The sequence below is a fragment of the Symphalangus syndactylus genome, chromosome 17 (genome assembly GCF_028878055.3).
Source record: "Symphalangus syndactylus isolate Jambi chromosome 17, NHGRI_mSymSyn1-v2.1_pri, whole genome shotgun sequence".
Classification (NCBI taxonomy): Eukaryota; Metazoa; Chordata; class Mammalia; order Primates; family Hylobatidae; genus Symphalangus; species Symphalangus syndactylus.
The window spans coordinates 14,432,314-14,449,069 of NC_072439.2; the positions used below are offsets into that span (position 1 = coordinate 14,432,314).

General features: G+C 55.4%; 1 protein-coding gene across 17 annotated transcripts in view; it reads right to left on the minus strand.

Annotated features, from left to right (window-relative positions):
* The window catches only part of DPP9 (dipeptidyl peptidase 9), a 49,357-nt gene that overhangs the window by 24,771 nt on the left and 7,830 nt on the right, over positions 1-16,756 (minus strand). For 12 of the 17 annotated variants that reach the window (XM_055250422.2, XM_055250428.2, XM_055250426.2 and 9 more), the window contains 7 exons: positions 14,794-15,050; positions 6,291-6,403; positions 4,555-4,728; positions 4,310-4,478; positions 3,026-3,139; positions 2,452-2,580; positions 668-729 (listed from right to left, as the gene is read on the minus strand). In XM_055250422.2, the coding sequence (XP_055106397.1) occupies positions 668-729; positions 2,452-2,580; positions 3,026-3,139; positions 4,310-4,478; positions 4,555-4,728; positions 6,291-6,403; positions 14,794-15,050 (1,018 nt within the window). Of the gene's footprint in view, positions 1-667; positions 730-2,451; positions 2,581-3,025; positions 3,140-4,309; positions 4,479-4,554; positions 4,729-6,290; positions 6,404-14,793; positions 15,051-16,369; positions 16,503-16,756 lie in introns of those variants that run through there. The other 5 variants (XM_063620715.1, XM_055250421.2, XM_055250430.2 and 2 more) reach the window with 5 other exon arrangements.

The following is a 16,756-nucleotide window of genomic DNA, read 5'->3' on the forward strand; positions in this document are numbered from 1 at the left end:
GCCGAGGGAGATGCGGTCACAGGTATGGTCTGCCGGTGACCGCCTTGCTGCAGGGTGATGATGCCTTTTGCTGCCTGATGGCGCCTCCAGGCTGTGGGGTCCTTTGAGATGAGCCCCAGGTGATGATGACCCTGTGTACTAGATCTGACGAGGTCGGGAGGATGGGATCCAGAACACTCTCCTCCCCACAGTAGCTGACGGGTCCAGTGAACTGACCCCTGAGGATCTGCCCAAAATGCTGGAGGAAACACCCCATCTGAAGTTGGGGTCCCCCAGCCATCTGCCCCATGGAGTTCTCTGTTCTAGAAACTTGGAGAGAGGGCAGCTCTAGATCCACACATCACCCACTCCTGGGGTAGCCTGGGAACACCTGCCGCGCCTGTCCTCCTAGGACCCCTGCCCGGTGCTTGCTCCTTACCGCGGGCGTGGCCTCGAGTCTCAGGACCCACTCTGTGAGGCAGGGAGGCCAGCTCACCACGCCGCATTCTAGGCGCAGGCCCAGAGACATACAGGGAAGGCCCATGGCTAGGCGGACCGGGCGGCAGGGCTGGGGCTTGTGGAGTGCCCCCGCAAGGGAGGTGAGTGACCTGCCCATCCACCCAGCTGCCTACCCGGCCCTTCCCCGCATCATCTAGAAGATTATCTAGTATGCAGCAGGCCCCCTTACCTTGCCCTGGCTGTCAGTCTGGAACTCGGCCAGTTTCAAGGCAATCTTGGGATTCTTGCTGCCTGCAAAAACCAAAGTGAGGTGAACACCAGGCAGGCATCACCTGTGTGTGCCAAGAGCCGGCGCGGGGGGCCTGGGCTGTGGGGTAACATCCACAGAGAGGTGTACAGCTGGAGTGGGGGAGGCAGGAGAAGCCAGGTGTCCCACGGTCTGTCTGCAGGCACATCGTCCTGCTGGAACAGGCATGACACCCCTCAGGTGGGGACCTTCTGACTTTGGGCCTGGCTTGCATTCCCGACAGTGACGTGGCATCTAGCTTTCTCATTTAAGAACACGGGCCGCACCCTGTGCTGAGAGCTGGGGCTTGTGGGGGCCACAGACACCAGGAAGACGCCATCCCTGCCTTGGGAGAGCTCTGGAGCAGACGGTGAAGCCCAAGGCATCACAGTGAAACCGACAACGTGACAAGTGGGGTGTGTCCCACGCAAAACCAGGGAGCCTGTGTGACAGCCAGACCTGCGCCCTTGGGAGGCCAGTGGCGACAGAATAAGGGACCCAAGAGGCTTCCAAAGAGTGGGACTTAGTTCAGGCTCCAAAAGAGGGCGTGGGCCACAGCAGAGCGGAGAATGCTTATTTTTTTGGCTAGACCTATAAGAAACTCAACTCCAGCCCTCGTGGCTCTGGCCTCCAGGGCAGGTGACATCTCTGAGCCTGTTTTCTCATCTGTCAAACGAGGGGGAAAAGACTGACTTAGCTCATTTGCAGTGGGATTTGGAAAGACCCCACAGGAAGAAGCTTCCATCTAGCACGGCATAGAGCAGGCACTCGTGGAGTACGGGCAATAACGATGCTCTTATATGGTCCCATGGGGGTTGCAAACCTAAGGCCTGAACTCGGAATCTGGGCTGCACGTGTGCTGTTTGGCTCCAGAGATATTTTTAAATAATTAGAAAGATGTTTAAGAATTGGGAGTGGCCGGGCGTGTGGCTCACGTCTGTAATCTCAGCATTTTGGGAGGCCGAGGCGAGAGGACCACTTGAACATGAGTTCGAAACCAGCCTGGGCAACAAAGCAAGACTTTGTCTCTACAGAAAATTTAAATATTAGCTGGGCATGGTGGCACACACCTCTAGTCCCAGCTACCTGGGAGGCAGAGGTGGGAAGACCACTTGAGCCTAGGAATTGGAGGCTGCAATGAGCTGTGATTGCACCACTGTACTCCTGCCTGAGCCACAAGGTGAAACCTTTTCTCAAAAACAAACAAACACCACTATAGTGTGAGGGCCAAATCCAGCCTGCCTTCTGTTTTTGTATGGCTGAAAATCCTTCTTTCATTCTGAGACAGTTAAGAAAACAAGCAAACAAAACAAGAGCGACATTTTCGCTAATATGAAAATCATATGTATCTCAAGGTGAATTATTTGTAATCGAAACTTTGGTCAAGTTTCCTTGGCACATGGCTACGCCCATTCCTGCACGTGCCGCTTTTGTGCTGCAGCAGCAGGGTGGGGCAGTTGCAAGAGAGCCTGCCTTCGCCTGGCCCTGGAAGCCTGAGATACCTGTGCCCTCGCCCCTTCCAGAGACGGCTTGCCAACCTCTGAGCAATATGATCAGGAGGCCAAGGTAAGCCAGGAGAAAGGGGCGGCCCCTGCAGGGCAGAAGCCTTCCTTCTACACCCCCATAGATGCCCAGAGCACACACATGCAGCTCAGAGGGCCTGGGGGACAGTGCACCTCACCAGCCATGCCCCAGGGGCTGGCCCCTCACATGTACCGGGCACTCACCTGTCCTGGGGTACCGATACGAGTCCGTCTTCCTTTCTTCTAGCGCAGGAGAAGGGACGTGAATGACCTCCACCTCGGACTCATCAACTTCCTCATATAGGATTCGCAGCGTCTTGAGGCCCTCTGAACCTTGAGTGGGGTGGCGGGCAAACTGCTGAGGATGCCAGAGGCAGAGTCCCTGCCATCAGCCCACCCCCATCTGCAGCACCGGGGCCTGAAGATGGGCACCGTGGGCTCTGAAACCAGAATCCCGGCTCTGCCATTCGCTAGACCTTATGCCAGTCCCAACTCTCTGGGCCTTGGTTTCCTCCCCTGTGCAGTGGGAAGCAGAGCAGGGCTATTCCCAGCATGAACTGGCAAGGGAAGTGGCCACGTGGGGTGTAACAGGCTGAACTGTGTCCCCTCTTAGGGCAACAGCAATGTCTACAGTCGTTAAGGAACTCTCTAGGTGTTGGTATTGACAGACCGTGGAGGTGGTTTGAGGTGAAAGGAGTAAGGGGCAGGAAGGACACAGCCTGTGATTCCAGGAGGAAAAGCACGCCCCGGAGCATGCTGAAAAATGGAAGGGACCTACCTTCCCAGGAGGCTGTGGGGCACCACCAGTACCCAGTGAAGCGGTCGAACTCTTCCTGTATGACGAAGGTGGCCACGCCCGCAGACTTGGGGTCATCCAGGACATTGGATAAACCTAGGGGGAGGGATGGAGAGCATCAACAAGGGGTGAGCAGGCTGCTAACACTGGGGACAGCCAGGGGCTCAAAGAGAGCATGAGAGAGAGGGAGAGAGAAGGAGGGAAGGAGAGGGAGGGAGGGAGGGAGGGAGAGGGATGGAGAGGGAGGCAGAGCTTGGAGCTGACTGCTTTCAAGCAGGGCTGCTCCACCCCACACTGTGGACACTGGGGTCCTCTTGGTCTCTGGGGTGGGGCCGTCCAGGGCACAGCAGGGTGCTGAGCAGTGCCCCTGGCCTCCACTCACCCCATGGCACGCCAGGAGCACCCCGCCCAAGTGTGCCATCTAAAAATGTCTCTGGACATCGCCGAGTGGCCAGGTTTGGAAAGTGGGGCCAGGGCTTATGGGACAGAGAGGCAGCGATCAGTGACTTGAAACCAAGACAAGGAAGGACGAGGTCACTTCTGATGAGCAGGGGAGTGGAGACAACACGTAGGAAGCAGGTGAGATGTGGCCTTGACTTGATGGGGCTGGACAGGCAGAGTGGAGGGGAAGGTGTGCAGGGGCAGAAATGCCCAGGGGCGCCTGGAAGAGGGTCCAGAGCACCGTGGCTGGGCTGATGCCTGCAGCAGAAAACCACAGAGCGGCCGGGTGCGGTAGCTCATGCCTGTAATCCCAGGACCTTGGGAGGCCGAGGCAGGTGGATCATTTGAGGTCAGGAGCTCAAGAGCAGCCTGGCCAACATGGGGAAACCTCGTCACAACTAAAAATACAAAAAAAAAAAAAAATTAGCCAGGCGTGGTCGCGGGCACCTGTAATCCCAGCTACTCAGGAGGATGAGGCAGGAGAATCACTTGATCCCAAGAGGCGGAAGTTGCAGTGAGCCGAGATCATACCACTGCAGTCCACCTGGGCACTCCCGCCTGCACTCCCGCCTGCACTCCCGCCTGCACTCCCACCTGGGCAACTGCACGCCCACCTGGGTGAGACTCTCTCAAAAAAAAAAAAAACTACAGAGCGGCAGGGACGCCAGGACCTCCCAGGAGACATGGTAGGCCACAGAAGGTCTGCACGGGAGGGTGGCTTGTGAGGGGTGTGTGCAAGAAGACCCTGGCTGTGGGGGCAATGGGGCCTTTCTGGAAGCTGGCCAGGTGGCTATGGTGGCTGTGCACAGGAGGGGCTGGCCTCACCTTGGTGGCAGAACGTCAGCCGCTGCTCCTCGCCTGTCTCGATGTTGGCCACCCACAGGTCGCTGTTATTGATGAAGGAGAAGAAGGCAGGGTCGGCAGGGCAGATTTTGGGGTCCATCCGGGGCCCTGAGCACTGGGTCTTGATTTCCAGCGGTTTCATAGGGGACACCTGAGGACAGAGATGCCCAGCTCAGGGGGAGGGGCCCGCCACGCCACCCCCGCATGCAGCCAGGGCCGGGGCTCACCATGAAGCCGTTCTTGCCGCCGTCGCGGCAGTGGAAGAGGCTGTTGCTGGCCTGGAAGAGGAAGAGGCCGCTCTCGCTGTGGAAGTCATAGGAGGTGATGCCGAAGACCCCCAGGCGCTTCCGCTCCCTCAGCAGCTCCTCCTCCCGAGAGTAGACCCCATGGTGAGGCGTGGCCTGGAAACATACAGGGGACAGGGGGCAGCATCAGTGGGCAAAGAGGATCCCCCGCTGGCCAGGGCAGAGATCCTCGGGCTGGGGCATTCCCAGGGAATCTGACTTCGGGCCTCGCCAGAGAGAACTTCATGTACTGGGCAGAATTGGCTGCCGAAGCCCCTGACACAGTGGATGGCCAAAGATTGCCAGCGAACCTGGCCCTGCAGGACTGGCTGAGTATCCTAGGAGGTGGCGGGGGAGACTCTGGGGCCAGAAGCCTCCTCACTTCCTGAGCTCCCTCCCCACTGACCCTCTCCATAGCAGATGGGGGCCCCTGGGAGGGGCTGTCCCCTGTCCCACACCACCAGAGTGCTCTCTTTGGGTCCCTAGTGCCATTCTTACAGACTCCCCACCCTCCTACCCTGTTCACAATCCCTTCCCATCAAGAGCTTTCAATTTCGTAATCCCAGCACTTTGGGAGGCTGAGGTGGGCAGATCACGAGGTCAGGAGTTCGAGACCAGCCTGGCCAATATGGTGAAACCCCATATCTACTAAAAATACAAAAATTAGCCGGCTGTGGTGGCGCATGCCTGTAGTTCCAGCTACTCGGGACGCTGAGGCAGAAGAATCGCTTGAACCGGGAGGCAGAGGTTGGCAGTGAGCCGAGATTGTGCCACTGCACTCCAGCCTGAGTGACAGAGCCAGACTTTCTCTCAAAAAAAAAAAAAAAAAAAAGCAGAATCAAAAGTAAAATTACCCCTACACTCTGTGGAAAGCAGTGTAAATACGAGGACACTGGCTTGGGGACTCAGACAGGCCAAAGTGAGGGCCAGTGAACCAGTGGTGGAGAAAGTGGGAGTGTCACGATCTCAGCCACACTGTTAGATATCATTATCGTTACATTGTTATGTTTACATTGTTACTATGTTATAATGTTGTTATTTTTATTGTTACATTGTTACTATTTTAGAGACTGGGATTTGCTGTCTCCCAGGCTGGAGTGCAATGGTGAGATCACGGCTCACTGTAGCCTTGCCCTCCTGGGTTCAAGAGAGCCTCCCATCTCAGCCTACCAATTAGCTGGAACTACAAGACGAGTGCCACCAGGCCTGGCTAATTTTATTTTTTGTAGAGACAGGCTCTTGCTGTGTTCCCCAGTCTGGTCTCAAATTCTTGGGCTCAAGCAATCCTCTTGCTCGGCCTACCAATCATCAAACACAAAAACACGCCAATCAATGCAAAAGGCATTTTTCCTCCCTCCACCATCCCCAGAGAGCCAACACTGGATGAGATTAATGATTAACCAGCCTCTCTAAAAGGGCCTCAAGCCAAGTTAATTCCCAATCTTTGGTGATGCCGTTAAAAGGAAGAGATGCTTTTGGTAAGAGTTTCTCTGTCGCTTGAGTACAGGTGGTCAGGGGGAGGAGGGAAGGCTCATCCGCCACAGTCCACAGGACGGAGGGTTTGCGGGAACTCACAGCCGGAGGGGCGGAGAGGTGACCGAAGGCGTGTATGGCCTGTGGGGCTGGCCTTTGCCACCTCCTCGCCCACGGTAGGGCCCACGCTCAATAGCACAGCTCACCTGGAAATGATCCAGCATCTGCTTCCAGGACAGGAGCAGCAGAGCCTCTTTCCGGACCTTCTTGGGAATCTCAGAGTAGAGGAGGGAGTTCTCTCGGCTGCCATATGGCATTCCTAAAGGGAGAAAGGAAACACCCAGAGCGGGTACCCTGGCTCAGGATGGGGAGACGCCCTCAGCCACGATGCTGGCTCCCTGCAGCTGGACCCAGCTGGTTCCCTCTGCTTCTAGAACATTCTGCCAGGCCACCGGCGGGACAGCCCTCCCCGGAAAGCTATGGATCCTGGGTTTGCATAAGTAGGCAGTAGGGCCTTCCACCTGAGATATTTCTGCTGAATCTCATGGCCTGAATTACCGAAGAAACAGCATACAAGAGGCTGGGCGCGGTGGCTCTCATTTGTAATCCCAGCACTTTGGGAGGCTGAGGCAAGAGGGCTGCCTGAGCCCAGGAGTTTGAGACCAGCCTGGGCAACATAGCAAGGCCCCGTCTCAAAAAAAAAAAAAAAAAGAATAAAAGAAAAAAGAAAGAAAAAGAAATCGCACACAAGAGAACAAGAAGGGCAGTCAGGAACAAACATCCAACTCTCAACAGGTTGGGTTCGGCTCTCCAAGTCCCTTCTTTATCAAGGCTTTTGCAGAGGACAAGAATTTAATATAGGATTAGAGGGAGGGCAAAACCATCAAAAAGGAATAAGGGCCAGGCCACATGGCTCACGCCTGTCATCCCAGCACTTTGGGAGGCCGAGGCAAGCAGATGACTTGAGGTCAGGAGTTCGAGACCAGCCTGGCCAACATGGTGAAACCCCATCTCTACTAAAAACACAAAAATTAGCCTGTAATCCCAGCTACTCGTCAGGCTGAGGCAGGAGAATCACTTGAACCCAGGAGGCAGAGGTTGCAGTGAGCCAAGATTGCGCCACTGCAGTCCAGCCTGGGTGACAGAGCAAGATTTTGCCTCAAAAAAAGGGAATGGGGAAGCATGCACCTGGTCCAGTATTTCCCAACCTCGCCCCTAATCACATTCAGGCCTGGACCATCCTCCGGGGTGGGGCTATCCTGGGCACTGCGAGGCTCTGAGCAGCATCCCTATCCTCCGCCCATTCCATGCCAGGGGAACCCCACAGTCGTGACAACCACACATATCCCCAGGCATCTCCCAGTGTTCCTTGCAAGGGCAGAATCACCCCGACCTCAAACCACTGATTTAATCAAAGCTTCTGTAGAAAATGACGGTAGTGAGAGCTGCCAAGTGAGGGTTTTGGGTGGATTACATGAGGTAAGAAACGTAAAGCTCTTGGCACAATGTGTGTGACCCTCTGTGAAATCGGCGTATTTCATCAGTAAGCTGCGGCTTTCCACATACGTGTGTCTCTGGGCTTGGGATGGGTCTTATTGTGGAAGGCACAATCAGGTTCTTAGTGGCAAATAAAATAATTGTATATTTTCCAAATGGTCATGTCTTAGATTTGCTGACAGTACAATTGTCATTAGAAAAGGGAATGGCAGAAGCAGAACGGTAATCCCTGGGAAGGCTCGGTTTCCGCTCTCCATGCAACACACTGAAAAACCGGGACAGGGCTCCTCCAAGCATAAAGCTGTCCAGTAGCCCACAAACGTGACATGACTAACGACAAGTCACAGACAGCCCGGAGCCCTGGTCCCTCCTTGCTCTACTTTCAACCCTGAGTTTCTCCAGGAGGAAGCCTCGGATTGGTGCTGTTCCGTCCTCTTTTCAGGACCTCCTCATACTTGCTTGTTTTTTTTTTTTTTTTGAGACACAGCCTTGCTCTGTCGCCCAGACTGGAGTGCAGTGGCATGATCTCGGCTCACTGCAGCCTCTGCCTTCCAGGTTAAAGCAATTCTCCTGCCTCAGCCTCCAGAGTAGCTGGGATTACAGGCGCCCACCACCACGCCAGGCTAATTTTTGTATTTTTAGTAGAGATGGGGTTTCACCATGTTGGCCATGCTGGTCTCGAACTCCTGACCTCAGGTGATCTGCCCACCTCGGCCTCCCAAAGTGCTGGGATAACAGGCATGAGCCACCACACCCGGCCCTCGGTTGCTTTTAAGAGGAGAACAGGAAGGCCACAAGCTCACCACCTCTGGGATTAGTGCTTAATTAGTAATATCTGTGCCATTTTTATTTCTTGTTATAGGCAGCCACAGGGTCCTCCAGTTCCTCTTGCTTGCTTTCTGTGTCCTGACTGAAAATCACAGAGTGCCCTGACCTCTGTGGCTCAGCCAGCTGCAGGTTTTTCCCTACAGGCTTGAACCAGAGCCTAGAACATTCCCAGGCACTGATAAATACCAAAAGCCAGCCCTGGCCCTGAGCCAAAATCCTTAAACCCTCACATAAACTCCATACCCTGACCCCCTTGCCGAGGACACACCTGGCTGTAGAACGCGCCTTTTCTCTGATGCCCATCGCAAGGACGCTGAAGCCCACCCTGCACCGAAGGCCCCCTGGGAAATGCTCTGGACTCATCCCCCTGGCATTTAGGGTTCCTTTCTTTGGAATCCCAACCAACCCCATCTGGGGACTATTCAGGGCACTCCCTTGTGGGAACTCCTCTGCTGCTGCTTTTGGGGTGACTGCAGCTGTGGGTTCAGTGGGATGAAACAGAATCTTCTCACTATTCACAACAGCAAAGACATGGAATCAGCCTAAATCCATCAATGGTAGACTGGATAAAGGAAATGTAGTACGTATACACCACGGAGTACTCTGCAGCCATAAAAAAGAATGAGATCATGTCCTTTGCAGGGACATAGATGGAGGAGGAGACCACTATCCTTAGAAAACTAATGCAGGAATAGAGAACCAAATACCACATGTTCTCACTTTGTAAGTGGGAGTTAAATGATGAGAACACATGGACACAGAGCAGAACAGACACTGGGGCCTATTGGAGGGTGGAGGGTGGAGGGGGAGCAGCAGACAAAATAACTATTGGGTACTAGCCTGGGTGATGAAATAATTTATACAACAAACCCCCGTGACACAAGTTTACCCAAAGAACAAACTGGCACATGTGCCCTTGAACCTAAAAGTTTGTTTTCTTGAGAGAGAGTCTCGCACTGTCGCCCAGGCTGGAGTGCAATGGCGCAATTTTGGCTCGCTGCAACTTCCACCTCCTGGGTTCATGTGACTCTCCTGCCTCAGCTTCCCGAGTAGCTGGGATTTCAGGCACACACCACCACACCCGGCTAATTTTTTGTAGTTTTAGTAGAGATGGGTTTCACTGTTAGCCAGACTGGTCTTGAAATCCTGACCTCGTGATCCGCCCGCCTCGGCCTCCCCAAGTGCTGAGATTACAGGCGTGAGCCACCGCGCCTGGCCAGTTGTTCTTTTAACTGGCCGGGCGTGGTGGCTCACGCCTGTAATCTCAGCACTTGGGGAGGCCGAGGCGGGCGGATCACGAGGTCAGGAGATCAAGACCATCCTGGCTAATACAGTGAAACCCCGTCTCTATTAAAAATACAAAAAATTTGCCGGGCGAGGTGGCGGGCACCTGTAGTCCCAGCTACGCAGGAGGCTGAGGCAGGAGAATGGCATGAACCCCGGGGGGCGGAGCCTGCTGTGAGCCGAGATCGCGCCACTGCACTCCAGCCTGGGTAAAACAGCGAGACTCCTTCGCAAAAAAAAAAAAAAGAAAGAAACAGCAACTTCTAGTTGTGGCAAGGAACACAGGTTTCCCATGCATGAGGAAGCGTGCTTGTGAAGTACGGTAGTGACAGAAGGATGTACTTAAAGAAAAAGATTAGATTAACAGGGTTCCTTTTAAAGTGTATTTATGAAAAATGCAAAGTTCAGTGAGATGTGTGTGGGAAGGAGAAAAATCGTGCAGAGACTGAGGGGTGAGCAAAAGAACGCAAGTGCTGGAAACATGACTCAATCTCTAAGAGCCCTTGAAGCTGCTGGGACCTTGCCCGTCCGGCCGCCCATGGGGATGAGGGTCAAGTGATGTGTGATTTCGTTCATGTGAAATGTCCAGAACAAGCCAATCCACAGAGACAGGAAGTGGGTTCGTGGTTGCCCGGGGCTGGGGAGTGATGGTTGATGGGGTTGTTTTTTGGGGCGAGGGAATGTTCTAGAAGTAGACAATGGTGACGGCTGCACAACTCTGTGAATGCGCGACTAAAAGCCACTGAGTTTCACACCTTCAAAAGTGAAACTGTGCAATGTGAATTACATCTCAATTTTTAAAAAGCACCCTGGGCCAACAGGAGGGGTGGGAGGGATGGGAGGGCCTGGGTAGCTGCTCCACAGGGACTCTCCGGGAGAGCTGGAGCTTTCCAAACAGGAAATCAAAGCCACAGACTTGCCAGGGACGCCAGGGCCACCTCCTTCCAGGCTGATTAATCAATGATCACCAAATGGCTCCTGCCAGCACATTCCTCGGGCGAGCTGCTGCTGGCACCATGATGGTGACAACTGGCCTTTGAGGCAAGGGCTAGACGTGACCGCCAAGAGCTGTGGATTTCTGCTGCCCCATCCCTCCTCGGACCTCCCTCACCAGCTCTGCCCCTGCAAACACACCTGATGCTGACCTGTCACCCACCCACGTCCCGGTGACCCAGGCCTGCGCAAACACCGGTTCCCGTCACTGCACGCTGTGGCCTCAAGTGGCTGGCCCGGCGGGGGATTGTGATCCACACAGGGCTAGGGCTCTTCCCTGGACCTCAGCCTGGGAAACAGGAATTCTTGCTTTCCCTTCTGAGGGAGTTCCAGAACTGTCTGGAACCCTGTGGCCTCCTCCAGCCACAGAAGTCACCGTTTGCAGTTGGAAGAAGCCGATCCGCATGGGGCAGGAGCGGGGTCGGGAGCGTTTCCCAATGCTGCAGTCTGAGGCCTGGAACCTGAGCCGGCCCCAGCCCATCTTCCCAGCAGCAGGAACCGCACGTTCCCCGCTGCTCCTGCCAGCCTGACGCTGGGGGCTTTATCATGTGGATCTGAAAGAGCCCTTCTGGAGGGGCCCAGTGATTAGCCCCACACGCCCACAGCAAACCTGGTGCCTGCTGAGGACAAGGGTCCCCAGAGGGAGCAGAGGGGACAGGTCCCATGCTTTGAGCAGCAGGCCAGGCCTGGCCTTGGAGTCTGGACGCTGGGCTAGTGCTAAGAAGTGTTATTATTACTCAGGGGCTGTGGGGAGGCCTGCCCCGAGAACTTGGATGTGACGTGAGCTCAGTGCTGCCCCTGACAGTGTGAAGTGACAGACTGGAGTCGTTGAAGGGTGAATTTCACCCTCAAAGGGGCAGTCTGGTTTTTGAGCTGCTCTAGGTACGTTCTGGGGTTTCTGCCAAGTTCATGCCCACTGGGGTGGGCCCTCAGCACCTCCCGTGTACCGTGAGGACCTGCTCATCCCAGCCCCAGACACACACGAGCCACAGGCGACCCGACGATCTCATCTATGCGGAGTCAATCTGAATCTTTGTCCCGGAAATTTGGAGAAAGTTCCTCCGTTTCTGCTGGTGGCTAGAACCTGAGGCATGGAATCCCGGGGGCCGTGGAGGGGTTGCAGAGGACAGGTGGGCAGTGAGGTGGGGCGGACCCATGGAGACACACACACATGGATGGATGCCTGGCTTCTGGAAGGCTCTGGTTCTCAGGCGCTGCTTCCTGAGGTCCACTGGGCTTTCTGCTCTTGGGTTCCATGAGATGCCCCTCTACCTTTACTCCAGGGGTACTTCATGGCTCAGATGAGCTTGGAGGGTTTCTGTCCCTTTTAGCAGCTCCGCGGAGATTTGAATGATGGCCCTGACAGAGAGGTGCCCATATCCTGGGGCTCGGGTGTGGAGGCTATGTTACACAGAGAGACAGGCCTGTGCAGCTGGGATTAAGTGAAGGCTCTTGAGCTGAGGAGATGATCCTGGATGACCCAAGTGAGCCAGATGGCATCATGAGTCCCTATCAGAGGGACGCAGGACAGGCACAGTGGCTTACACCTGTAATCTCAGCACTTTGGGAGGCTGAGGCAGGCGGATCACCTGAGGTCAGGAGTTTGAGACCAGCCTGACCAACATGGAGAAACCCTGCTTCTACTAAAAATACAAAAATTAGCTGGGTATGGTGGCAGGCACCTGTAATCCCAGCTACTCGGGAGGCTGAGGCAGGAGAATCACTTGAACCCAGGAGGTGGAAGTTGCACTGAGCCGAGATCGCGCCATTGCACTCCAGCCTGGGTAACAGAGAGGGACTCTGTCTCAAAAAAAAAAAAAAAAAAAAAGAGGCAGAGGGGAATTTCAGACAGAAGAGAAGGAGAGGAGGAGGAGGAGGCTGTGTGACCATCAAGCCAGAGGTTCCAACGTTGTGGCCACAAGCCAAAGGATGCCGGCCGCCACCAGAAGCTGTGAGAGGCCAGGACTGGTTCTCCTCTGGAGCCTCCAGAGGGAGCGTGGCCCTGATGATACCTTGATCTTGGATTTCTGCCCTCCAGAAGTATGAATCATTTTCACAATGGCAGCCACAGAAAACTCCTCCAAACACCCTGACCAGGACAGCAACCCCAACGGGAGCAGGTGGCCCGAGACTGTGGATGCCACAGGATAAGAAAGAGGCAACGGCCCATGGCAGCCGTGGTCTGTACACTTGCAGTTGTAACAGCCAAGCTCTCTCAGGTAATTGCAACTCAAGCCATTTCAGTCCAATTTCTCCCAGACTAGAGTTGGCCAGCATTCTTAAAGGCCCAGACAGCCCGGGTGCAGTGGCTCATGTTTGAAACCCCAGCATTTTGGGAGGCTGAGGCAGGAGGATTGCTTGAGCCTAGGGATTCAAGACCAGCCTGGGCAACACGGCAAAACCTCATCTCTACAAAAAATACAAAAAATTGTCTGGGTATGGTGGCACGTGCCTATAGTCCCAGCTACCTGGAGGGCTGAGGTCGGGAGGATCACCTGAGCCAGGGATTTCCAGGCTGCAGTGAGCTGTGATCACACCACTGCACTCCAGCCTGGGCAATGGAGTGAGACCTCACCTCTAAAAAAAAAAATAAAAAATAAAAGGCAGACAGTAAATGTTTTCAGCCACGTGAGCCATATGACCTCTGTTGCAGTGACTCTCCTGCTATAGCTTGAGAACAGTCAAAGATGTCAGAAAAGTAACAGGGACCAGGAAAACCTGACTTCTGAAGACGGCTGTCACCTGCTGACCCCTGTTCTGGATGATTCTTCCTTTTAAATTCTTTGTTTGCCAAACCACCATCTGATTCCCACACAAGTCTGTCTGTGGAGAGGGACTGCGCTGATGGCGGGAAGAAGACAGCCACCTGGTGTCCACCTCAGTCACTGTCGTTAGCACGTGGTCAGCCTCAGGCAGAGGATGACGGCCGTTCACTGCTTCCAATGCTGGCTAGGGGCTGCAGTACATGTGGGCCTGGGCTCAGGGGCTGAGGGCACCACCATGAGTCCCATGGATGAGTGCAGCGGCCTGGACAAGGATCCCAGCGCCACCCCACCCCCAAGGAACACTTGGCGATATCTGAGGACATCTGTGGTTGTCACCACTGGGATGTGGCTGCTCCTGGCATGGAGTGGGTGGAAGCCAGGAACACTTGCTCAGGACCCTGCAGTGGCTGGATGGCCCCACCCCAGAGAACAATCTGGCCCCAGTGTCCACGGTGCCAAGCGGGAGAGACGCTGCCTTTGGTCCCCGGCCATGTGTCACACTGCTTTCAAAGACAAAGGCCTGGCTGATCTCTCCAAGGTGTCCTTCCTCCCAGCTCTTAAGGCCTCTGGGTGCAGTGGGCACCATCCGAATATCCGCTGCCCACCTCACGGAAGCCAGGCACACAGTGGCTGCAGAAGCTGCTGGAGGACATGCAGCCTAACCCGTGCCCTGAAGGCACTCGTGGTGCAGAGGAGCCCAGTCCCATGAGGCACTGGAGACGCTGCCGGAGGAGCTGCGTGCAGGCACACGCCCAGAGGAGGAAGTGTTGATCCAGGGCCTGCAGCAGGGGCTGCAAGCACGTGGCAAGCTACCCCTGTGCTGTCACCGGCAGCAAACCAGTTTCCGCCATCCGGGCGGCTTTCCTGGAACCTCAAGATCCTTCTTGACGCGCCTCCACGGCGAGCTCCTCCTGGAGTTACTCCCTACTCCCTCTGGGAATGGTTCAGTCCGATCCTGTTTGTCACGAGCCCCACCCAGCCCGGACCAGGTGGCTGGGAAGTGACTCAGGGGGTGGACCCGGCTGACTAGCACTGGAAACCATCTCCGGGCTGGGAGCCACAGGGCAGGCTTGAGCCACGGCACCCTGGCCACACGGAGGAGCGGGGCTGCCCTGTGCATGGCTCCCCGCACGGCTGACCCTCCGGGGAACTCCCCACCCACCCCGCGGTGGCCCTTCCCTGTAGTCAGAGGCGTCTGTGGCTGAGCCTCGGACAGCATGCCCAGGGCCCAGCCATCCGAGCAGATCTTCCGACTCCTGTGGACCTCTGGGAACAGAGATGACCAATGAACTGCAGTCCCAGATGCTGTCCCCGCCCAGGCAGCCTGCAGGGCCCGCCTTACCCAGGTAGTAGAGGCGGTGGGAGTGGGGCCCAGACTCATCCGTCTTCTGCACAAACTGGAAGTCGTGGGGCGCCTTGTTGACAATGAGGCCCGAGTACTTGCGGCTGCCGTGGATGATGCTCCGGAGCCCGTCCCACGAGTGCTTCTGCACCTGGAAGCGGGCGGCCGGGTCATCTGTGGCGGCTGGGTCGCCTCGGTCGGCCGTTGGGGTCCCGGTAGTGGCCATCCTCTCAGCCCCCTCGGAATTCAGCGAGAAGCTGCGGGGAGGAAGCAAAGACTGTGAGGAAGGAGAACTGTGTTACCTACGAGCTGCCCCAGTGCTGCCCCTTGCGAGGCACTCAGGTTCTTCCAGACGAGCCCCACCCCTGCCGCTTTCCCCACTCCCTAAACACTTCTTGGGTTGGTCCACCTCTTTCCATGTCACTAACGCTGCTAAGATTCAAGCCACCATCACCTCTCAAATGAATGATTTTTAAAAACGTTCTTCTTTTTGGAGGTGGGGGTCTCAACTATGTTCCCCAGGCTGGTCTCAAACTCCTGGCCACAAGCAATCCTCCTGCGTCAGCCTCCCAAGTTGCTGGGATTGCAGGTGTGAGCCACCATGCTTGGCTTTGGCTGAATGACTGAAAGCACCTCCCACCAGGATGTTCCACATCCACTGCCAAGACCCCATCACTCAAAACCCTTCCTGGTTTTCCACAGTCCCTGGGATAACAACCAGTCCTCATCACCACCTCAAGGCTGCTGCCGACCCCTGCCAAGCCCTTGAATCTCATCCTCCTTATCCCGTGACCCAGCCAAATGAGCCTTCACCCGGCTCCTCAAACAGGCCAAATTCCTTTCCACCGTAGGGCCTTTGCACATGCAGGCCCTCCTGCTCGGAGTACATTTTTCCCCACTTTGCTTAACTTCTTTGATATATATTTTTATATATATACTTTTTTTTTTTTGAGACAGAGTCTTACTGTCGTCCAGGCTAGAGTGCAGTGGCGTGATCTCAGATCACTGCAGCCTCTGCCTCTTAGGTTCAAGCGATTCTCCTGCCTCAGCCTCCCAAGTAGCTGAGATTACAGGTGCCTGCCACCATGCCCAACTAATATTTTTTGTATTTTTAGTAGAGACAGGGTTTCACTATGTTGGTCAGGCTCCTCTCGAACTCCTGACCTCAAGTGATCTGCCTCTCTCAGCTTCCCAAAGTGCTAGGATTACAGACGTGAGCCACTGCACCCAGCCTGCTTGACCAACTTCTAATCAGATCTCAGCTGAAGTATTTGGCAGGCCCTCAGAAACCTTTCACACCATCCACGCTGAAGCTGGTCTTTCTGCTCATCTTTCACACACCACCTGGCTGTCCCCCTCCCTCCACCTTCATCACAGTGGTTATTTGTGGGACCCCTGTCTCCCCCACGTCTGTCTCATTCACAGCTGTGCTCCCAGAATCTTAGCTGGTGGCTGGCACGTGGCAGGCATTCCACGGAGCACTGTGGAATGACTATCTCTCACTGGGCCTGCAGGGAGACATGCTGGGTCTCGGGAGAGGCCTGGGCGTGAAGGAATGAAAATCCATCCTGGTCACCTGTGCTGTCGGCTTGCTGTCCAGCCGGGGAGACGCTTGGCCTTCACTGGAAGTTCCAGAGCCTCGGGATGTGGGAGATGCAGGTGAAAGGGTGAATGGCACACCCTTCCCCAAAGAATATCCCACTCACTCCTCCCACTCAGGACACTCTGGGTCCGCAAAGCAGCCACCGCGAGCGGCTGCTGCAGTGTCACAGCTCCCACCACCCCACTCCCACCCTCGTCACTTAGCACACTCCTTGACCTGACTGGACCGGCCAGGCAAATATTTGTTTTACAGAAATCTAAACATGGCCGCAGTGACCCAGTTCTGCGAGAGCCAGTGGTCTGGAAAGGGTGGCACCGGGGCTGGTCTGGCTTCCCTTTGTGGGCTCCGAGTGACTGCCGA